Source organism: Merops nubicus, unplaced genomic scaffold (assembly GCF_000691845.1).
Source record: "Merops nubicus isolate BGI_N331 unplaced genomic scaffold, ASM69184v1 scaffold631, whole genome shotgun sequence".
NCBI lineage: Eukaryota > Metazoa > Chordata > Aves > Coraciiformes > Meropidae > Merops > Merops nubicus.
This window is the reverse complement of record NW_008588789.1, coordinates 22,436-45,505: the sequence shown is the minus strand read 5'-3', so window position 1 is coordinate 45,505 and position 23,070 is coordinate 22,436. Positions and strand designations below refer to the sequence as shown.

The window sequence follows — 23,070 nt, the reverse complement described above, 5'->3', positions numbered from 1 at the left end:
CCCCCCAGAGGAGGGTCTCTGGTGGCTGCTTATCCAGGGTAACATTTCTGGAAGAGCAACAGATGAATAAGATGCCGGCAGCCAGCCGTAAATCTGGGGGGAAAAACACTGGGTTTTGCCCACACGCAGTAAATAAGAATGTTGTTATTTTTGGTCGGGTCTAGCAACAGGCCGGGTCTGAGCAGAACCCCCCGGGGGAATCGTTGTGGCGCTGCGCTGGGCGCAGATAACTCGGGTTTTTGGGGTGTATGAATACGTTCAGCACCTCTTAACTTTAAGACCCCAGCGCCGGGTTTCCAAGGGGCTGGTGTGAGATCCGACTGCCAGTTGTATTTCAGCCTTTGAGGAGAAATCACCCACCTCTGAACGCCAGCGGCCGTCGCACAGCGGAGTATATGTTTGAATTGGCAGCAGAGAGGGGGGGATTTTGTCAGTGGGTTTCCTTCCTTTGTCTGCTTTTTGGCCAAAAAGAAAACGCCTTTCTCCAAATCGAAGCATTTAGACCCAAGGGCAGGTGTGGGATGTGGAACATCAAGGAGTGGTTTTGATGGGCGGTGTTTCAATCCAGTTTTGTCCCTGACTAGAAGGGATGGAGCTTGGGATCCCTAGGGCTTTCCTCCACATCATTGCACGCATGGGATGTGAAGCTGAAGATAACGCAAGAATTCACGTGTTTCGTGAGGTCGGCATCTGCACGGGCGTTTTGGAAGCCCGGTCAGAAAAGGGTCGGTGCCGGTGGCCAGCACACAGGGTCACATTGCAGCCGGGAGCGTTATTGAGGTGTTACCCTCTGTGTCACTGCTGGGTGAACTGCTGACGGCTCAGGAACCCGAGCCAAGTAAATTCCAACTTCTCCAATACTTTTGTCCTGAAAATGAAAGCACCAGGCTGCTCAAAACCAGGAAAAGGAAAAAAAGGGAAGTAAAGAAAGACAACTTTCAGTTTGCTGAGTGCCTGTGGAGGATTCTGATCTCTTGGAGGTGCAATCAGCCGGCCGTTGCTCTGCCCCTAGGATTGCACTGCCAGCTTTTACAGCCTCCCTGGAGGGGATTGGTCTAAAAGTGTGGTACCATCCTCCTCTCGTCTGCCTCTATACTCCTCCCCGTTGGTTTTTTTTTCTTCCCTCTTCCAATGACAAAATGCAAATCTACGTTCCCCTCCTTTATTGACAAAAGCTGGAGCAGAGAGGATGCTGCAGCCGAAGTGCAACAGGGCTGACCCAGCGCTGGCAACATCAGCCGGTTTTTTTAACCCTTTTCTCGACTAGAGATCTTTTTTAAAAGGACAATTTATTTTCAAAGCATGCTGTGATGACTTGGTAATTAAGTGCATGCTGATTAAGTGAACTGTACCCGGTGCAGGAAGCTTCCATGCTGATGTGCATAATCAAATGTTGTCTCAGGAAAGAAATATTGTCAAAAGAAATATTGTTTCAGGAAAGAAAAAGCATCGTTAGGCCGAGGGAGGTTGTAAAATAGATGCTAATTTGGACAGTAGGAGGAAAATAAGCAAAAGGAGGTAAATGGGAGATCTTCAGGAAGAAGTGGGTGTCAGGCTGTCGTGTGTGCTCAGGGGATTTGTGCTCTAAATACACTGATAGATTCTATGGTGATTTTCTCACCTGGTTGCCATGGAGATGGAGGTTACATTTAAATGAGAAAAAGAACAGTTTCCCTAACAGGGATCTTTGGAATGCTAAGGCAGCAAAAAGGCCCTTTGATGGGACTCTTCAGGAACATGGAGGGGAGCCAGATGGGGAACAGGAGGCAGGTAGCAAGAAAAGAAAACTTTTCTAGGAAAGGTTTATCAGAGTGGGCACTGGGGATTGGCAAGGAAGAAGAAAAGAAAACTTTTCTAGGAAAGGTGGGCATTGGGGATTGGCAAGGAAAGATTTCTGGAACAGTGTGAGGCTTTTGAGAGGTTGTGGGTCACCAGGAGCTGCCTGTGTCCTGCTTGTCCCATTATTTTTCCTGGTTCAGGTTTTGTGCTAACATCTTGTCCTACTCTCAGTCAGACTTTGCTTTCAGGGTATGGGGCCTGAGGGAAAATAGGGTGGAAAGAAGACAAAATAGAGACAGAATCATAGACTCGTTTGGGTTGGAAGAGACTTTTAAGATGTAGTCCAGCTGCTAACCCAGCACTGCCAGGTTCCCACTACACCATATTTTTCCTGGTTCAGGTTTTGTGCTAACATCTTGTCCTACTCTCAGTCAGACTTTGCTTTCAGGGTATGGGGCCTGAGGGAAAATAGGGTGGAAAGAAGACAAAATAGAGACAGAATCATAGACTCGTTTGGGTTGGAAGAGACTTTTAAGATGTAGTCCAGCTGCTAACCCAGCACTGCCAGGTCCCCACTACACCATGTCCCTCAGATCTACAGATGTGTAGTTGTTGAGGTGATGTATCTTGAGGTTCAACAGGAAATCTTCAGATTCAGAAGTGAGGTGGGGGTGAGCCCCTGTGTCTTGGTGACCTGCAGGTAGAAGATGCTACAGAGGATTTAGCTTCAACATCATTTATGGCCTGAAGGAAGCACTGAGATTTGTGGCAGCAAAATCTGGTTCAGGCAGCTCCACTAGTAGGGTTGTGTTTTGCTGAGTCCAGGGTATCAAGAAATATGTTTCTTTTGCCACCACCTGAATGGTTGGTTTTTCTTTTCCTGTTCCTATACCTGTATTTTAGGATCCTTTTGTAGCATTTCATCTTGACAAGGCACTAGTGAGAAAGTACATGAGCCCACTCTTGATTGGGGAACTGGCACCAGATCAACCCAGCTTTGAGCCCAGCAAGAACGTGAGTATCTTCATAACTTGGTATTTGGGTTGAAATTGTGCTGTTTAAGTTAATGGCAGCCCAAATTCCCTGTGTGTAAAATGACAAGGTTTCCTAAAATCACTCTGCTGGTCTGAAGCTTCTGCTTCATTTCATGTCATTATTAGTAGTCTTAGTGAAGGTTTACCTCCAGGTGGCCCTCAGCTTTTCCCCACTGCCAAAATAGCTCCTTGAGAGGGGAAACCTAGCTCCTTTGTGGGTTCCTGAGGCATTTTCACACTCTTGGATCTCCTCACAGAAAAAGCTGGTGGAAGATTTCCGTGAGCTCCGTGCAGCTGTGGAGAAGATGGGGCTCCTCAAGCCCAACCCCACCTTCTTCATCCTGTACCTCTGTCACATCTTGATGCTGGATGTTGCAGCTTGGCTCACCATCTGGTATTTTGGAGCATCCACAGTGCCTTTCCTCCTCTCTGCAGTGCTGCTGGGCACTGTGCAGGTAAGCAGCTTGGCAAAAAGAAGCTCCAAACCCACCAAAAGCCAACCCTTTGAGTCTTAGGTGCTTGTGGCCACAAGCATAGGAGAAATTTTATCTTTGTGGACTTCTCAAAATTCTTTTTCTCCCCGGGTTCTACTGAAGGGGCAGAGTTACAGTGCCAATACCAGGCTGCTTGGGTAGAGCAGGCTTTGCCCTGCTTTTTCCTTCCCCTAGTCCATCAAAGCCCTCCTTATTCCCAGCCTTCTTCACACAATGAAAGCCCTGCTGCACTTCTGAGGTCCCTTGTGCCAGAACTTCAAGGCACTGTGCAGGGTCCAAGCCACTGTGTTCCCATGGGAACTTGCAGTGAGTTAGAGGAGAGGGCAGCACAGCTCTCAAAGCCCCAGCTCTTTCTCCTCTGTGGCCAGCTGATCCCCTTGGAATTACAAGTACTTGGAGGAGGCAGCAGCAAGCAGCTCCTTAAAGGAGACTTTGTTGCTGATTTCTGTGCAGTTTTGTAAGAAAAATAAACGCTGTTTCTGAGCTCCAGGACTTGCTGTGTGTTTTTTTTCTTCATTTTTTTTTTCCTCCCTTATGAAAACAGCTATCTAGGACTAAAAGTCATCAGGCCAGGTCTGCAGTGGTGTATAGTAAAAGAGAAGTGTTTGGGCTGGGTCTTAGTAGTGGAAATACTCTTGCTCTCCAGGGGTGTGTTGTGAGGAGCGTGGGAGTGGGAGAAGAAAAGGCCCTTTTCTGATGCAAAGCCTCCTGACTCTTCTTTTTCCTCAGCAACACTGTTTGTTTGGCTGATGTTTGTTGGTGTTTTTTTTTTTTAATTCCAGGCCCAGGCTGGCTGGCTCCAACATGATTTTGGACACCTTTCAGTCTTCAGCACATCCAGATGGAACCACTGGGTGCACAAATTCGTGATCGGCCATCTGAAGGTGAGCATTGAGTGCTGAGAGGCCTTGCCAGGGCTCCTCTGCTGTCAAAACCAAGCTCAGCAGAGGAAGAAACCAAATGCAAGGAAGCTGCTGGGGAGGGAGGACTAAGGACAGAAGACACAACTTGTTTACAGCACTCTTTTCTCATCCCTTCCTGCAGGGAGCCCCAGCCAGCTGGTGGAACCACCTCCACTTCCAGCACCATGCTAAACCCAACTGCTTCAGAAAGGACCCTGATGTCAACATGCACCCCTTATTTTTTGCTTTGGGAAAAACACTCTCTGTAGAGGTGAGACCTGGTGGGAAGGGCTGGGAGGTTGCAGTGTTAGGCTTCAAATTTGGGAGGCTGCAGAGAACTTGGAGACTAGTGACCAGGTGGTTTGGTCAATGGGTTGTCTCACTGTTTCAGGAATTTGGACAAAGTGCAGCTTGGCATTAATGGCCTTTAAAAAACAAGATGTAAAAAAAAAGCTCCTGACACATCACTAGCTTCCATGTCCTTCATATTGCAACCATTTTTTTTAAGGCTTTTTTTGCCCTGATAAAATCATGCTGTGGGTTGAAGTTTCCCAAGTTTATTCTGAAGATTGAAACAAACAAAAAAAACCACCAAAACTGTTTCTGTAAAATGAGAAGTACATCCAGAAAGTTGAGTTAACCTGTATTTCATACAGTGTCACTGTGCCTTCCCCTAGTCCCTAACAGTCCTACGTCAATACTTGTGAGATTTTTGTGTTCTTAACATTTCAATAGAAGCTATTTTTGCTCTGTTTTAAAATAAGAACAAAATATTTGGCACGATTACAAGTTCATATTTCTCTGATGAGACACTTGCAGGCACATGAAGATAAGATTGGAAGTTGTTCTCTTCACCTAGATCAGCTTTGATTAATTGTAGTGTTTTGGGGTATGAAGCAGCAGATGACAAGCAAGGGCTAGCTGGAACTTTTACAATTAGATCAAAGCTCTTCCAGTGATCTCAGTCTGACAGAGGATGTCAGACCAGGTCCTGTCTGGAGTCCAGCTTCATTTCTGGTACAATTCAGAAGTTAATTGGATGGCTTTAGCATTTGCTGGTCTTTTAAAAACATAGTTACCATAAATCTGTGGTGTCACTTGGCTGAAATGCTCTGATTTGCATTGAAATTTAGGGCAGGCTGCTGTTTGGACTTGGTTTGGACATGTACAGGGTTGTACTGGAGTTCCTCAAGGAAGTCAGTGACGTGCTCTGTTATGTTTATACAATGAACACTGAGAAATGATCAGTCTCAGAGGGAGGATAAACTGTTCACCCCTGTTCCTGTGCACACAGTTTAATGTCTAGCTGCTCATTTCTCTGCTGTAGAGGTTAATTACAAGTAGGTGGGAGTTCTACACACTGTCAGCTTTATTAATAGCTTCATAGGTGGTTCTTTTTTCTTTCTGGCAGCAAACTCTTCCTTCATGAAAACCATCTCTTGTGGTTTTTGGTTGAAATGTTGTTGGGCAACGGTGCCATCTGTAGGGAAGGAGCTTCCAGTGCACGTTGCTGTCTGTAGGACAGAGCTGCCTCCAAGGCAGGGCTGAGAACTTGCCCTAACAGCCCTAGGCTGAAGCTCCAGGGGGTGATGAAGCCAAGGGCGTGATGGCTGCTGGCAGGGTTTGGTGGGACAGCTCTCTGAAAGGTTAGGAGGTATCTCAGTGTGCATTTTGGAAGGCCTAGGTGGGAGTGTATGCACAGAGGTCTCTAGCTGTCTTCACGGCCTGAGTAATTTGCTTACTTCAACAGCTTGGTGTACAAAAGAAGAAATTCATGCCTTATAACCACCAGCACAAGTACTTCTTCATCAGTGAGTAACCCTACCCTTTTGCAGTTCTATGGACAGCATTCACTCAGCTCCTTCCTTTTCCAGCCCATCTCAGTGGGATAAAAGGGCACAGTTAATCTCTCTGCCACTCTTTCTCCACTCTAGTCGGCCCCCCAGCTCTGGTGCCTCTTTACTTCCAGTGGTACATATTCTACTTTGTGGTCCAGAGGAAGCAGTGGGTGGTAAGTCAGCTCCATGTGGCCAGTGGGGACTTCTCCTCCTTTTACAGATGGGTTTCAGTGCAAGAAATTACTGGGAGGGACTCTGAGCTCTAGATCTCTGTGGCAAGGGGTGTGGGGGTATGACCTGGGAACTAAAATTTGCTAGGGGAGAGAAAGTACCTTCCATACAGCTCTTCTCCTCTGTAAAAGATCCATTCACAGCTGGGCAACAAAAGATCTTCTCTGATGTTCTGGCTCAGTGTGGGAGGTGTGTGTCTGGAAGCATTCCTTCTTCTGCAGAGCTGATGTTCATGCAGAACTTGTTCCTCAGATAGAATGAGTAGTTTAAGGTTGAAGTGGTCATCCTGGCCATTCTTTTTGTTTGTTTTCCCAAACCAGTACAATAAAAACTTGACAGGCACAGAAAAAGTGGAGAAGTAGCAGAAACCAAGGAGTTCAGGGAGGGATTCAGTGCACCTTCATTTTGCAATGTATTTAAAAATCAAGTAGTGTTCAGATGGCCTAAAGCTGAATCCTCACAGTTCAGAGTGAAGTGGAATAGAGGATGTGTAGTGGGCTTTTTATTGCTGTGAGGAAGGTGGCTTGTTAAGGGGAAATGTAGGACTTGGAGGAAGAGCATGGGTTTTGGAGACTTTTGAAGCAATGCATAAAAAAACCATGTCTCTGAGATGTGGCAGTTAGAGACAGAACATCTTGCTGTTTTATTCTTACCTGAGAGGTGGGACAGTCAGGAGAAAATGAATGTGAGAGAAGTAAGAGATTGCAGGAAAGGTGAAGAGGAACAGGAAAGGATGAGATGGAGGTAAACCAGAGCTCTTTATTCTTTTAATTGACAGAGTTTTGGGTTTTCTCACTGCTTTCTTTCTCTTTAGATGTTTTAGAGCACATCCTCTCTAGTTTTTTCCCCTGTGCTGGTCTCATAAGATCAGGGTCGTTCCTGATGGGGCTGGGGTGGAAAAATCTATCAGTAGAAGATACAATGGGAGGTTTTAAAGGGAGTGCCCCATAGAGTGGATGGCAAATTCAGAAGCCAGTAGTCCTTCCTCTTCATGACCTTTTATCTGTTCCCTGTACTACAGGACCTGGCCTGGATGCTGACCTTCTACATCAGATTCTTTCTCACCTACTTGCCCTTACTGGGAGTGAAGGGTATGCTGGGGCTGATCCTCTTAGTCAGGTATCATTCCATTTATTTTCAGCCTTTATTCAAACTCCATTTTCTTTCCCCAGTTGCTATAGATCCTTTGTGTCAGCTTTTCTTCAGCCTCCTGGTTATCTTTCTCATCAGCTCCCTATTCTTCTGTCTCCTTAAGCCTTTATCTTTCTCATCAGCTCCCTATTCTGTCTCCTTATGCCTTTCAGCAAGACAAAAGTTGTCTGTCAGGCATGTGTCTTTAGGAGGTAGAAGGTGTGTGCAGGTCTCATCTGCTGATCAGATGTTTGGGGTTCCTGGTGCTCATTTTGCCAAGCACCAACTAGCCTGTGTGTGCCCAAGTGCTTTGTCCTGGCTTGTTACAGCACAGGCATGAGATCAGTGATGGCATTGTGTGTTTTTGTGCACAGGTTTATAGAGAGTAACTGGTTTGTCTGGGTCACACAAATGAACCACATCCCAATGCACATCGATTATGATAAGAATGTGGACTGGTTCTCTACCCAGGTAAGTCCTTTCTTTCTAGAGACCTGGCATTTCTAAGGTGGGGAGTTATAGCCCTGGGCATGGAATGCTCAGCAGAGCAGATCACAGAAGTGATGGGAACTGGGAGAGGGAAACTTGTCCTCACTGTGTGAAGTGAGTGATTAGAGCAGAGAAAGAAGGGGCAGAAGTGGGATGGAGGCTTCAACTGCTGAGCACACCAGCCTGAGGGGAAACAATGAGAGATGCTGCAATGCTTTTCAAATGAGAGAGCTTTCCATGCATGGAGCCTGCAGATCTCTCCTGTGCTCTGTTTTATTTTAGTTCTGAAGCCCTTACACAGGTTTTTAAAGTGAGAGGGGTGAAAGCCATGGTGGTTATGGTTTATCTCAGTGGGGAAGTCGAGTCTGTTCTCCTGAATTGTGTCCCTGAGAACTGTGTGGCACAGCATGGCCATCTCCTCTTGACTCAAGATAGCTCTTGGAGCTGCTGTACTCAGCCAGCAGGCACATGGTGATAAGAGACTTGTACCTGCTTGCTGTCATGTTTGGCACACGTCAGAGAAGGAGCATTCCTAAAACAACCCTTAAATGTTACTGGTTTTTTTTCTTCTCTCAGCTCCAGGCAACCTGTAATGTACATCAGTCCTTCTTCAATGACTGGTTTAGTGGACATCTGAACTTCCAAATTGAGCACCAGTGAGTTGAAACAAGGGTTGGGGTTGTGGGGGAACTCCAAGGAATGCTGGTTGCACTGGCTTTGAAGAGCCTGCAAGGTCCCTGTCTCTTTAGCAGCTAATACAAGGCCAAAAGATAACGTGGGTCAGTTTTGTGCTCTTTATATGGGGATCGAATGGGAGCTCCAAGGGGTGGGTCAGAAAATTAGGACCTTCCAGTTTTAGGCCCAGAAAGGGGGCAGGAATTCTGTGGGGTGATGACAGATGCCACTGAATCACCACGTTCTTCTCCCACAGCCTTTTTCCTACAATGCCTCGACACAACTACTGGAAGGTGGCTCCTCTGGTGAAGTCCCTGTGTGCCAAGCATGGCATTGAGTACCAGTGCAAGCCCTTGCTCACGGCCTTTGCAGACATTGTGCAGTGAGTACCAGCCTGCTGTCTTCCCAAAATGAAGGGCTTTCCAATATCACAGGGTGAAGAAGCCAGGGATAGGGGGAGGGGCAGGCAGCATGGATCACAGAAGTTCTGTGAGGAGCTGTAGCTTGTAGAGATGATAAAGGGACTGGAAAACTGTTCAGCTGTGGTGCTGTAGCAGCAGACAGAAGGTGTGAATGGGGATGACCTAATGGAGACCTCCTTTTCTTCAGCTCTGGAGTCAGTAGGTCTGGCACCTCTGTTTCTGAGTATACTTAGAGGTGTTCTCAAAGATGAGTTTGAACTGTCTCATTCTTTTTTTCTTCCTTTCCTGCCCTCCTGCCCCCCAGATATTTCTGATGCCATTGAAAAGCCATTTGGTTGTCTTCTGCCATGCTTTCTCCTTTTGTTTTCATGATGATGTTTACTTTAGCTTTCCAGTCTTTGTCTATTGTAGCCCCAGTGCTTTGGTTGGTCTTCCTCTTTCTAAAGAGCTCTAGTCTGCATTGCCTTGCCTCTGAAGATCTCTGAGCAACCTCCTCTAGTTGAGGATGTCCCTGCTCATTGCAGGAAGGTTGCACTAGATGATCTTTAAAGGTCCCTTCCAAACCATTCTGTGATTCTGCCATCCCTCTGCTTAACCTACAGACAGGAATTCTTCCCCCAAGGCTCTGTTCCCTGGATGCTGTACTTCATGACCTTGTTTCTAAGGAAATGTGGTTTTCTTTTGGCAGCTCTTTGAAAGATTCAGGGGAGCTCTGGCTCGATGCCTATCTACATAAATAAGCATCAGAGGATCCTTGCAGAGGAATTCCCCACCCTTGTTGTCTTCTGTGGTGGTCACCATGAAGAGACTGCACAGAGGAGAGAGAACTGGCTAAGCCAGAGGTGGGGAGGTGGCACTGCTTCATTCCCTTGAAAATGTGATTAATATGATTTTTTTAAAAGGTGTGTTCTTAATTCTCCTTGTGCTTCTTTCATGCCTCTTCTCTGGTGCTGTGTTACTGGGAAAAGCTGAATGGAGGGGGTTGTGTTCCACCCAGCTCAAGGCAGTTTGGGGACTGGGAACAGATTCCTTTCTCTTTGCTGTTACCTCATTTGCTGAGTATATAGGAGGGAATGCTATCTCTTTTCTAACATAGACTTTTGTGAGGTGGCTCTCATGAACCTAGCAACAAAGTTGGGACAGTGTGAACTCAAAGAACACAGGAGTTATGAAAATGTGGAAGCAATAAGGAATTGTGTAGGTGCAGTATTATTAAATACCTATCTGTCATTAACAGTGGCAATAGAAGTGCCCAAACCAAGAGGCAGTGGGGAGCACGTGAGCCCAAACCAACTTGGGTGAGGTGGAGAAGGTGTAGGCAGCAGTTCTGTAGGAATAAACATGAGGAAAAAGATCTAATTAGAGCCCTAATTGAGGCAGAGAAACAGGGAAGCAGAGGTTGTCCCACAGGCTGTGAGGGCTTGGCGTGCCATGGTGGGAATGCTGCCCCCCACATCTCCTCTGTGGTGAAGGCCTCTGGGTTATTGGCTCACTGGTGACCTCCCATGGAGTCTCAACAAGTGGTTCCCACAGTGCCACACTCCTGAGGGCTGAGAGAAGAGGCAGAAACGTGGCACCTCCAGCCTGAGGAGCCCACAAGGGCGGCTGAGGAAGCAGGAGGACGGTCGGTCTGTGGTCACCTGGAGCTTCACTCTTTTTCTGAGTGATTTGTTAAGCAGAAAGAACTCATGCCTCCTGGCCTGTGGAGCAGGAGATGTTCCTGTCTGAGCTGCAGACAAATCTAATCAAGGTGTAAAAGTGTTAGGGGTTGGGGGGGTGTAAATCAGAAGGCTGCAGGCCTGTAGGCACGTCAGCCTGTGCTGGTCTTCCCCTGTTGGGTGATGTGCCTCCAAAACACACCCTGAGAGAGCACCTACAGTGGGATTTATTGGAATGTTAATGAGCCTTAACTGCATTTCCTGGTGTCTTCATTTACTCCACCAAGTTACAGGTGCCAAACCAGGTACAGCAGCTGGCTCAGCACTGCTGAGGTTGCTCCAGCACCCTGTTGCCTCAGCGACAGGTCGCTTAGTCTCCAGAGGGATGATGGGTTGATTTTTGGGGAGGATATGGTGCTTTTTCTAATGAACATCCAAAAGGAGGATGATGGCTTGTGAAGGAACAGAAGAAATGTGTCTTCCCAAGCCAAGAGTGTTGTTAAGCAGAGAATAAATTTACCATGGGAATAATAAAATAGTCGTGAAATCATTGATACCTCTTCATATGGACCATCAAGGAAATGGGCCTTAGTTACTCTTTTACCTTAATTTTCATGCTCTGTTTCTTTCTCTCTTATTATTAGAACTGTTTCTGGAGGAAAGTTTAATAATAAAATTCCTTATCTTGCCAATTATTGTTGTCATCAGAGTCAAATGTGTCTGCACTCTCTAAAACACTCTCTACAATGTGGAAGGAGTTCCTGTCCACAGCAGTAGAAACAATTAGGCACAGCACTTCTTCCTCCAGAATGAGGAGGAAGGGAAGAATGAACTCACTAAATTCTGGAAGCTGCATTATTTTCTGTGTAGCAAGGTTCCTGTTTTATGACATCAAGAGCTGCTGTGTGAGGACTTAGACTTAGATGGAACTTCAGTGGTGCTTCTAGAACTGTCCTCTGAGCTTGGTGTGTTGTCCCACAAAGGGACAGAAGTCTTGTTATGCTAGTCAGGGGAGTTATTCAACATCTCAGCTCCATCAGGAGCTCCAGTCCTCCAGGCTAGGCTCTTCATACCTACAGAGAAAGCTGGAGAGATGAGGAGCATCCATCAGGAGCTCCAGTCCTCCAGGCTGGGCTCTTCATATCTACAGAGAAAGCTGAGGAGCTGCCTGAGCTAGGCAAGAGGAAACAGTGAAGACAAGGAAGTCTTTCAAAGTCCTCTAGAGTCATCGCATCTCCCCAGCTCAGGCTTCACAACTCTGAATTTTGTCTGTTGGGTAAAAACACGTGGACTGCTGTGGTAGCAAGGGTGCTTCCACCTCACGTTTTGGCCATCATTGCCAGGTTTGAGAATAAAAGCTCACTCCTGCTCTCTCTGGGGCCTGGTGAACCTTGAATTTGGACGTCCAAGTAGGATGGTTTCAACAGGCAAGGGAAATCCTCTTCTCCTTTCATCAGGCCATGTTTTCAAACATCTGAGTCAAAAGAGGTAACTGAGTTGCTCTGGTTCCTGGCTGGATGCTGGTGCTCTAGCCATGGAGATGTTTTTTGAAGGAGGACAGCTAGGCCAGCTCAGTTCATGGAGCTTTGAAAGAATTTACCAGATGGATTGTGACAAGTAAGGTAAGTAGAAGAAAAGCTCTTTGTAGGTCAAGTGGGCCATAAGTGTCCAGCAATGTCCAGCACTTGGTGTTTCCCAGCAAGTGGTTTGGGTTTTGGGGATTTCTTTTTGAATGCAGAGACAGAATATTAATTATCCAGATGTTTAATTTGAAATTCTAGAAATTCCCAGGAGGAGAAATTAGCTGTGTGACAACTTACTTTTGGGATGACTCTGGGCTCTGGAGAGTCCACAGTGGCAGATCACACACTGAAATTTTCCAACAATACTCACATGCAAGTCCCAAAGCCCTTCCAAGTTCTCTGACCATCCCTTGGGACACACCTTTTGGTGTTAAATTCACCATTTAGTGGAAATCCTTTGGCTTCAGGGTTTAAACCTTAAAACACAGCACCTGAAGGTTGTGAAATAGCCACAGGATGGCAGTCAGGCATCAGCAGGGGAGGAGAACATCCACCTTGCTGGGAAGTGAAGCTTCAGGGTTTGAAGGCTCTGCTCTTACTGTTATCCTACTTTTCCCTTCATTGTAAATGGGGTAAATAGGAAATGAATGAGCAGCTCAAAGCAGCTTTTGGCTGATGTGAGAATGGAGCTCCTCAAGGTCACTGACCAAAGCAGAACATCCCCAGCTCACCCTCTGTAATAGGTAAGAATATCCTAAAATAACTTTTTAGGAATAACTTTTTGGCCCTTTCGGGGGCTTTTTGGGTTTAGTTCAGCCTAAACTGAAAGGTGTGTTAAAGATCTAGAGTACAGCTTTAATCAACATCCAAATTCCTTCTCTCTGGAGACCTCTCCAGTGGGTCTGATGATGAGGTAGGGGAGGGTAATTAATCTTCTGTTGGTAATTGTTCAAAGCCAAGTGATCCCTAAGATGGTAGTTCTGAGGTTTTGTGTGTTGCCTTCACATATCTTGTATTTAAATGCTCTTTTTCCTGCCCTATTTGTGGCAGGTTGGCAATGAAGTATTTGAATTATGTGGTGTAAGGAGAGATTTAATGAATAAGATAATTGTTAAAAATAACCAAACCCATGTAGCAAAGCTTATAGAAAGATGAAGACAGAGAATTTATACTCAAGGTGAAGCCTGTTTAGTCTTCAGCCTCTCCGTGGGGTTTGGGTGTTGGGAGAGGACACGGTCCCCAGAAATGTTCAAAATGAGAACAAATTCATCAGGCATCTGCAGGGAGTCTTAAAAACTGCAGTCTGTGGTTCATAAGGCTTTGAAGATTATCCTGTGGAGTATCACTGGACAAAGAGGTGGCTCCAGCCCACAAGAAATTGCTTTTTTTTCAAATCAGGGAGGAACATTCTGAGCAATGAAATAGCTGGAATTGTAAAAAATTTAGGATCATGTCTAAACAGTCAAGGGTGATGGGGCAAATGAAGAGGAAAATGGTGTCATTTTCCCCCTTCCCAACACTCCCTTGGACTTGTTGATGTCATGAATGATCTGGATTTGCATTCCTTGTCCAACCCAGGCATGTATTTTCTTCCATTATCCTGAATTCCTGGAGGTGAACTGCGTTGTTTATGGAAATGTCTCTATCTCTAGAAAATGAGAGGCAATGAAGATGGTTGTAGGTCCATAAGGGGTGGACAAGGGATGCTGCTGAGCCTCTTGGAAACAGGATCATTTGTGGCTTCCCAAGATACAGTGTTTTATAAGGAACATGAAGAGGTTTCTTAACAGGTCAGGTGTAGAGGACTGATGTATTAATGCAACACTGCTCCTGGGTGGAGAAAGAGAGATGATTACATGACACTGGAAGAGAGTTCATTGGCATGGACGTGGTTTCTGTGCGATTCACATCTGCTACAGAGCCTGGTATTAAGTGTTCAGAAGATGAAGGAAATGAATCATTACAGTCAGCTAAAGAGCTCTGACAGGAGTATGGAGGAGTCTCAGGGTATATAAACCTTATGGGACTTACAGCTCTAGTAAGGAGAGGAGAAAAAACCTCATGAGTTTGGCTTGATGAGGATTTGTGAGGCAGAGGAGGGAGGCAAAAAATAGGGAAAAGGTTCATGGAAGTGCTAGGAGGAATTGCTGAAGTGTGGAGGAAACCCAAGCTTTGCAAAAGGAATTAAAGCGAGTGGCAAAAGCTTCTTCAGCCATAGAAATGAAAGATAAGACTGAGCCCCTCGTGGAAAGGGTGGGATGTAGGAGTTAAAGGTTGATGCACGTCTCTGAGACAAAATGCTTACGTTGCCCTGCTGAGAAGCTACGTTGCAATACGTGTCTGAGGAAGGATGGGGTAAGAGGCCAGAGAACTGAATGAAATGATGGTTGAATGGTGCAGCAGGCAAGTTGTTGCAGGATCCCTTCCTCAGCTGTTGCAGAAGCTGGAAGGTGACTTAAGACCCACAGGAAGGGCAGAAGGAGGAAGGTGCTCTGTGTGTAGGCTGTGGAACCCTCATGGGTGTTCTTGTCCTTGCTTGTGCCATGTTGTTCCTGATGGATGTTGCACAAGTCCTCTAGCAGAAGAAATGTCAAGCATGGTCACCCTTTGTAGAGTGTTTCTTTCGTGGCTGCAGGATTTCAGATCTCTAGAGCATTCAGAAGTGCCTCTGTAGCCAGTGGGAGCTCTGCACTGAAGACAGAAACTGCTGTAAAAGAGCTGACTAGTCTGAAAAATCCAACCCCAACCATGACATTGGGAAACCCAAATGGGTTTGTTACAGGAATTTAATGATTGTAGCTTGAATCGTGCTGTGTCTTCTTCCTTCTTTGTAGCAATAGATGCTTGAGAGAGGGGCTGTGGAGCTTTTGAGCTGCTGTGGAATTTAACATTACTTTTAGATCAGCTGAATTGAAGTCTTGAAGCCACAGGAGAGCTCCTGGGGTTCTGACTTCCATGAGGCTGCAGGATCTGAAGGGTGTGTTTTATTGGGCTCAATGAGACACACAAACCAGAAAACTACATGGAGGTACTTGAAGGGATTAATGTCAGCCCTGTTTAAAAAGAATTTGGGGTGTGTAATTACAGGTGGTGTGTCTATGGGAAAGTCACCTCAGAACTGCAATAGCAAATTGTGTCACGTTTTCCAGCTCCATCGTGGCATCACAGCATCTTCTGTGTGGGGGTTTTACTGACTTAGAAGTACAAAAAAAAATTGATATATTAATTATATTCATTATATATGTAATTATATATACATTAATGCAGCGTCTTAATGCAACATGTTCTGTGGGGAGTCTTAAATGAGAGGTTCATGGTGCTTATTACAGAACCTAATTCTACCCCTCGTTATAATTAGCGTGGCAGCCATCTCAGTTTTTTATTGTTTACCCATAAAATGCAACCCGAAGCTAGGAGTGAAAGCAAAGTTTGCCACCACCCAGGAGGTGCTCTTCCACAGGTGATTTTTCCTGCAAAAGACAGAAAAGTTTGCAAAGGATATGAAGATTACCCACGTGTTAGCTCGCTGCTGATAGATAGATTAAGGAATGAAACCAAGTTAATCGAGAGTGAGCATCTGAGCAAACAAAACCCCTCAAGGCAGAGGAGACAGCTTCCACTGCAGACTTTTAATGTTCTTATCAAGCAAGTAATTACTGGATTGCTTTTACTCCAGAACAAACATTTTGCAGCCTGCACGAGTCGTTGGCTTTTGAGAAGATTGAGGAGATGTAGCCTTGACCTAAATTATGGATGCCTAATTAAGTTTTGAGCTAGAGAGATGTAATTTTAATGATTTCGGTTTCCTTGCTCCATTTGGAAAGGGATGGGTCATAGTCACAGAGGAGAGTTATGAGTGAGGGTCCATGAAATCCAGGCAGGAACACAAGCTCTGTGTTCCAGCAGGGCTCCAGACCAGCCAGGGCAGGGCAGAGAGCCTCAGCTCTGCCTGCAGAGACAAGTCCAGCTCTAATTATCACAATTTACCTCCAAGGTCACGCTTCTCAAACGCTGTGCTGTTGACATCTCACCCTGGAGACACGTACAAGCCATAGCTGTCTGTCTGGCACCCAAGTTCTCCTCCTGGGTGAGAATGAACAGCTTGTAAAGCTGATGTTCTTCACCCAGCCTTGCTGAGGAGCCTCCCTTGGTGGGTGTTCTCACAGCACGCGTGACAGCCTCCGTCCAAAATTCTGGTTGTGTAGGAGAGGTGGCCAAAAGAACCATAGGTGGCATTCTGCATGGCTAAATTACTCAGAATTTAGGGAATTTCTCTGGAATTTGAAGAGATTTTCTTAGAAACAAGATCCTCCACTGTGTCTGAGATTCTTTTCTGGACCACTCTGTGCCAGTTTATCTGCAGTGGGTGAAGTGCAAACCCTTGGCTGATCCTGGATGAAAATGTTGGTGCACTCACTATCAGTTTAGGAGTCATGTAACTGGCTCGCTGGAAATTTGGAAAACAATGTCAAGTGCCTGTGCAAGGAGCCTGTTTGTTAGTCACAAAAGCAGGGAAGTAGAATGGCTCTGTGTCCCAGCTCCCAGAGGCATGGCATGGATTTGGGGAGGTGTGTGGGCAGTTGTTACAGAACACCAAGTATGGTGCAAGTCCACTTGAACTGATTTCTCAATAGTTTCTCTGGCTGAGCATGGCTCTGGCTTTCCCTGTATCTAGCTGGGCTTTTCCACGCAGCTCTGAAGGGTGTTTGGTGACCTGGATAATCCAGACAGAGAGGGAGCTTCTGCCTTTATGTTGGGAAAGGGCTTGTTGGAGGCTTTTTAATGTAATGTGGTGTCGATGGGCATGATGGGGTTCTCTGGATGGGATCTGAAGCTAAATAAATTGAGACATGGAATGCTACGTGCACTGTAATATGGAGGAAATTATCTTAGAGTTCCCAGCAGCAGTGGTTTGGTGGAGACTGGTGCATACAGTGTGTGTTAGCAGGGAAAGTTGTGGTTACTGACTAGGCAGAGACATCCAAAGTTCATGCCCAAGAAGTTCTTCACTCTGTATTGTCCATCTCCTTGTAGACCAGAATCTCAATCCTCATTACTCCTTTTCAGGTGGCTGCTGCATGGACAAGTCTGAATACAGGGCAACGAGAAGGGTTTTTGGACTTTGAGCCAGCCAGGGAATAACTGGAGGGCTTTTTGTGTGTATATAAAACCCCAGACTGCAGAATTCTGCAACAACCATTGCACATTTTATTGCCACCACCTCACGTCCTGAGCACCATTTATGTAAGACTTTACACACATCCCATACTAGAACACGAACCTGTCATTAGTGTGGACACTTCACTTTTATTGAGAGCAAGACAAAGGGTTACAAAATGCCTCATGACAGCACAGTAGAAATTATTCCTCCCATTCTTCCAATCAATGCCAATAGCCACATTTCTCTTTTACCCAGGGTGGTTCAGCCGTTGCCACATGTCAGGAATTTTTAAATGGTTGTTTTGGGCTTGACTGATTAATTTACAAGATGCTACATGATTTCAAGAATTACCATTGCATCATTTGCTCTCCTGGCAGCCAGAAAGGCTGCCCACTCCACGCAGGGCCGAGGGCATGGCTCTGCTACGTGAGCTTTCTGCTGTCTCTACCCAACTGGTTTTGGGCTACTGGGAATTCACTGGGAAACACAAGGGAGGCAAACCCCAAGACTTCACATTTGCCACGTGCTCACCGTCTGAGACTTGAACAGAGTGTGGTAAGAGGAATCATTGGAAGCTGAGAAGTTCTGTCATCACTCAGAGCACAAATACCCTGTGAAGGCCACTCCAGACTCTCTTAAAGTCAAACTCTTCACTCTGAAGTTATTCTATATAAATTAAGTGGTGCCTTTCTCCCAGGGAAGAGGCTTGTCAGGTCATCTGGGCTTTGATCAGCTCTTGCCTAGGCTTCCTACCTGCTGTCTGCTTGGGAGACAGGGGATGCAGACATCATTTCACCTCACCCTGCTGGGGTGCCTCATCCAGAACGTGCTTTGGCTTTCTTATCTTTCTGTCCTTCCTGAAGCTTCAGCAGAGTGTTCTCAGTCCTCCTCAGCACTGGGTGCTCACCACCACCACCACTTCCTTCGCTGAATCACAAGATGTCCATTGTCTGAAAACTCCCTGTCCCAGGAGATAGTTAAGACCTGCAACTCGTTAGGTCTCAGGCAGGGATGGGGCACTGTTGTAGGCAATATTTGGGGTTAGAAACACAATATATTTATAAACAGAAATAAAAAGTTTGGGATAAGGAGGAAAATTTGTGGTTCAGGATATAACTTGGTAATGGATTACCACGGGATAGGATGGAAGCCCACTGAGGACAGACTGTACCATATCTCCCTACTGCTTGTCCCTTCCTCAGAAGCACCCAAGGCTAGTAATTTGGATTAAAAATAATACTTTAAGGTCAAGAGAATCCTAAATCTTAAGTAGGGCAATATTTTATACATGTGGGCTTAGTTTTTTCTGGGCCACCTGCAAAATTGATATGATTTTTGGAGGAAACCTGGCATTACTTTCTCTTTGCTGTTTATTACAGCTGGAACTCTTGTGTCTTGTCTTAGAGATATTTAGACTTTGACTCCACAAGACTAATACTTAAGTAAAGTGAATTATGTAAACAGTGCTGCTACACATAGTTTTTAAAATTCCTCGTCTACAGACAAACTTGGTGTTAACAGTTATTATTGCTATTAATTACTATCAACCCCCAAATCTTTTGCTGTCTGTTACTGATTTACGAATGAAGCCCTTGAACAAGGAGAGGATTGAGTGACTGGAGCACAGACAGATGGGAAGCTCTGAAAACAACTGTATATAAAGTACTCAACGTGCAAGCTAAATGAACTGGAGATAAAGAATGTTTTAATGTGTTTTCATTACTCTGACCAAGTGCTATTTTATTTAACAATGCTTTTTGTTAAGAAAGACACATGAATTTAGCATGTGTGAGGCAACATGGAAAAATTTCAGAGGTCAAAGACAACCTGCAGGTTTTTGGGTGGTGATGAGGCCATTAAAGGTGCCTGGTGGAGAGACTGCAGATCTTGGAGCATTCTGCTGTTCCATTGGCTCCATGCCTGGCAGGCAGAAATTGCAGTGGAATGAGAGATGTTAGCAAACATTTAACAGCAGCTCTCCATCCAGGATCCTCTCCAGCTTTACATTTTGGCCCTGTGTGACATCACGAAGCTCTGCTGTGTGGTGTGTGCAGGATTTTCTGGTGTTAGTGACTGATTAAAGGATTACAGGATGCTGATGGTGCTTCAGTTCACTGACTATCTGCTGCAGAGGAGCTCAGGTTTTTCTTCTGGCTGATCCCCATGTTGACTCAGCAGTATGGAAGCGAGTTAAGAGCTTGCCTTGGCCAGCTCCTAGTGCCCTGTGAAGATGTTCACTTAATGGTCCTTGCTGTCCTTTTGCCATCCCATTTAACTGAAGAACAGTTCCTCCTCCTAAGCTTTTCTAGGTACGCATAGTTGCACTCAGTGAAGCAGTCTACAGCTCTCATTAGCAATCAGACCTTCAAAAGGCAGCTCAGAAAGAACAGGGCTTTTATTGAAGGGTGTGTCAGTGTCTGGTGTGAACCTGGAAGAGGAGGGAGCTATGGAAGGGTGTGTTTGAGCCAAGGGAACCAACCAGCTCCAGAAGCACGGGGAGTGGCTTGGAGTGGGGCTGTATAACGGGCAGGTTGAGGTGGTTCAGTGCTGCAAGGCTTAGGGTGGTGGATCTCAGTGCTGGCAGCACGGATGGCTCCACAGACCAGCCCCACCGAAAAGGAGAGGCCACCCCCTCCAGCCTTCCCCCAGCTCCTCACCTGGGAAGAGATCAGAGCCCACGACGGGCGGGGTGGGGGCCAGGAGCGGTGGCTGGTGGTGGACAGGAAGGTCTATGATGTCAGCAGGTTTGCCAAGCAGCACCCTGGGGGCAGCCGAGTTCTCAGCCACTACGCCGGGCAAGACGCTACGGTAAGAGCCAGGAGGAGGCTGGAGTGGTGCTTCCATTGTCAGGGCACAGTGACGTGGTGGGACTCCAGTGGAGAGTGCTTGTGGCACTGTGCTAGGTCAGGGAACGTGGTGGGCACCCCTGTGCTTCTAAGTTTATCAGTATCTAAAGGGTGGAAATCGAGAGGATGGGGCCAGGTTCTTGTCAGTGGCACCCAGAATTAGGACAACGAGCAGTGGATACAAACTGGAGCTCAGGAGGTTCCACCTGAGCAGGAGGAGAAACTTTTTGGTGGGAGGGTGGCTGAGCCTGGAGCAGCTGCCCAGAGAGGCTGTGGAGTCTCCTGCTCTGGAGAGATCCCAAACCCTCCTGGCTGTGACCCTGGGCACCCTGCTGGGGGGGAGCTGCTGGAGCAGGGGGTTGGGGGAGATGATCCCCAGAGGTCCCTTCCAACCCCTACCAGTCTGGGATCCCACGATTCTGTGTCCTTCTGGGTACCTTCAAGGTCAGAGTTACCTGCTATGGAAACTGTAAAGTTCTGGTTTGGTTCATGACACCCTGCTGTAAACAAAGCAACGTCCATGCAGCTTGTCTGGTGAGTAGACAAGTTGTCTTCCAGATGCCCAAAGAGTGTCTCTGTTGTAGCTGTGAGAAAGGGAAGAAGGGTAGGAAGCAATATGCTTCCTAAAAATATGTATTTTTACTTTAAAGGCTGCTCGTTCAGTGTCACATGGATGTGACCAGTTTTAAACAAATGCAAATCAAAGATGGAATGTGGGTAGATAGATAAGGAGGTGGTAATATCCAAACATGAATTTTGGGAGCAGTGAAGCAAGAGAAGGGGGGACTCAAGGAGGTGACACTGGTTTGTACAGGCAAGTGGAGGCTTGAGCAAAAATACTATTTCAAAGCAAGGGAGGAAATAAATAAAATATAGGAAAAATAACTGAGAAAGCAGCAGAGTGACATTTGGCTGCAGAAAAGGAGGAAGAATTCTGTTGAATCTCTATTTGAAAATAGATTTTCCAGAGATTCCTCCAAAATTATTTTGATTTGGAGGATTTCTCTAAGATAATTCCTTGCTTGTTGACAGGAATAATTCATTCTAAGCAGATCTCACAGGCTGTTTGCTGACAGCAGACCCTGAATTTCTGAGTAGTCAGAAATACTCACACTAGAAACCTGACCAAGATGAGAGCATCAACTCGTAATGTGGGAGAACCAGATTTAACTCCTATCACAACAAGACTTTATGATCTCAAGGAAGTTGCTTAGCCTGGATAACTCAGGTTTTAGCCTGCAAAACGGGAGAGCACTCCCTCACTCATGACCCAAAATGGATCAAATCTGTTTTTTTCCATATTTCTTTCCTTTCAACCTGCTGGAAACTGAGGCAGCAAAATATCTGATGTCTCCAGGGAAGAAAATGAAGCCTAGTTGGTTGTCTGTAGCTGGTTGGCTGGCAGATACAGCCCTGATTGAAAGAGAAGGTTGAGTGTCCCTCGGTGAGGTGAGATTGCCACCAGTGCTGCACCAGGAGCTAGCTGAAGAAGGGACTCATCCTGCCCAGCACCCCACAGATCCCTGGAGCCTGGTGCCATCTCCTGCAGCTTCCATTCCTGGACTTTTCCAAAAGGAATCAAGGAATACAGAGGGCACGGAATGATTTGTCCCCAGGCAATGTCCTCCCAGCTCCTGCAGCCACCAGCATAAGGACTCAAACTGAGATTATTACACTTTATAGACACCCAGGGGGGTTAACCACAGGGGATTTGGCTGCTGTGAAGGAGTTTAAAGAAAGACCTTTGATCTTACTTGTGTTTGTTGTTACAATAATATTACTATCTGGTTTTCCTCATTATTACTTTTGCACGTTTTAAACCTCCTACTAATTTAATTTAATGATAATTCAACTCTTGTGGTAGGAAAACAGCAGATACAATTTCCATCATTTTCTCAATGCTTCTTACAGGTTTTTAAAACTCTATAACTTGTTACCTCTTTTCCAAGACAGTCTTTTAGCTTGAAGCTGTTCCAAAACTCTGCTCATCTCTTGGTTTTTCTATGTGTAGTTGTACTACACCCCTTTGAAGGCAGAAGGGCCAGAACTCCATGCAGTGATCAAGACTGTGGGTACACTGTGGATTTATGTTGCATCCTGATGACACCCTTCTGTCAATTTTTATTCTGCTGATCTTGAGCATTCTTTTTGCCTTTAAAATGCTGCTATGTTCATATATTCTGAGAAATACACATTTTTTGGCAGAAAAGTAAGACTGGAAAGGATCTCAAAAGATCATTTGGTGCATGACTTTACCTAAAGTCAGGATCCAGAATTTTTTCCAAATACTCTTGACCACTCTAGAGCTCATAATTGTATATATATGGTGAGAATTATCTTCCTCTAGAGCTCATAATTAGATATATAGGGAGAATTTTCTGCTTCCATGTGATTCACTTCATAAATATAGACAATATACATTGCAGAACATTGCACTGATGTCAAACATTGGAGGTTAAGCACGTTGCAGATGTTAGTACTTAAAGTTAATCTCTCATAAGATGATAATCAGGGCCTCAGAGCAGGGAGGAGAAAGAACAAGTTGCAGAACTGAAAGGCTTGAGTCCCTGTGATAAGAATCTGTGATCCTGCTGCTGTGGATAGGAAATTCTGCTGGAAAGGATTCTGGCTCCTGTTTCTCCACTGCTGTCAGATTGCACAAGGGAAATCTGTCCTCTTCCAGGGACTTAATCCTGGCCAAATGTGTGCAGAATTTTTTGTGTCATGATGACCCACGTTGAGTTTCAGAGCCCAAATCAGCAAGTTTCTAGTTACTCAGACCCTGAGGATGGCCTTATGTCTCCTCTTCATGGAAGACAAAACAGCATGGTCAGCCTCTTCTCCTTTCTCCTGGAAAATCCACCGAGGACACGAGCTGAAGAAGAGT

At 45.8% G+C, this 23,070-nt stretch overlaps 2 protein-coding genes across 2 annotated transcripts in view; both read left to right on the top strand.

Annotated features, from left to right (window-relative positions):
* The first annotated feature begins 634 nt into the window (after positions 1-634).
* On the top strand, positions 635-9,906 carry LOC103781636 (fatty acid desaturase 1-like). The gene is made up of 13 exons (XM_008949356.1): positions 635-714; positions 1,980-2,028; positions 2,683-2,793; positions 3,071-3,268; positions 4,090-4,191; positions 4,352-4,480; positions 5,960-6,020; positions 6,144-6,220; positions 7,300-7,397; positions 7,784-7,880; positions 8,475-8,554; positions 8,830-8,955; positions 9,684-9,906. The coding sequence occupies exons 1-13, from the start codon at positions 635-637 to the stop codon at positions 9,733-9,735; spliced, it is 1,260 nt and encodes a 419-aa protein (XP_008947604.1). The 3' UTR covers positions 9,736-9,906.
* A 10,020-nt stretch (positions 9,907-19,926) lies between these two features.
* Positions 19,927-23,070, top strand: part of LOC103781635 (fatty acid desaturase 1-like) — an 11,305-nt gene continuing 8,161 nt past the window's right edge. Inside the window, exon 1 of the mRNA XM_008949355.1 lies at positions 19,927-20,145. Within this exon, the coding sequence (XP_008947603.1) occupies positions 19,927-20,145 (219 nt within the window). The remainder of the gene's footprint in view (positions 20,146-23,070) is intronic.

Bases quoted from the DNA above. Each gene is read 5' to 3' on its own strand.
- LOC103781636 (XM_008949356.1), top strand. From the start codon at position 635: ATGGGATGTGAAGCTGAAGATAACGCAAGAATTCACGTGTTTCGTGAG. The intron at 7,398-7,783 runs GTATCATTCCAT...TTTTGTGCACAG, and splicing joins GGGCTGATCCTCTTAGTCAG to GTTTATAGAGAGTAACTGGT. The intron at 8,555-8,829 runs GTGAGTTGAAAC...CTTCTCCCACAG, and splicing joins AACTTCCAAATTGAGCACCA to CCTTTTTCCTACAATGCCTC.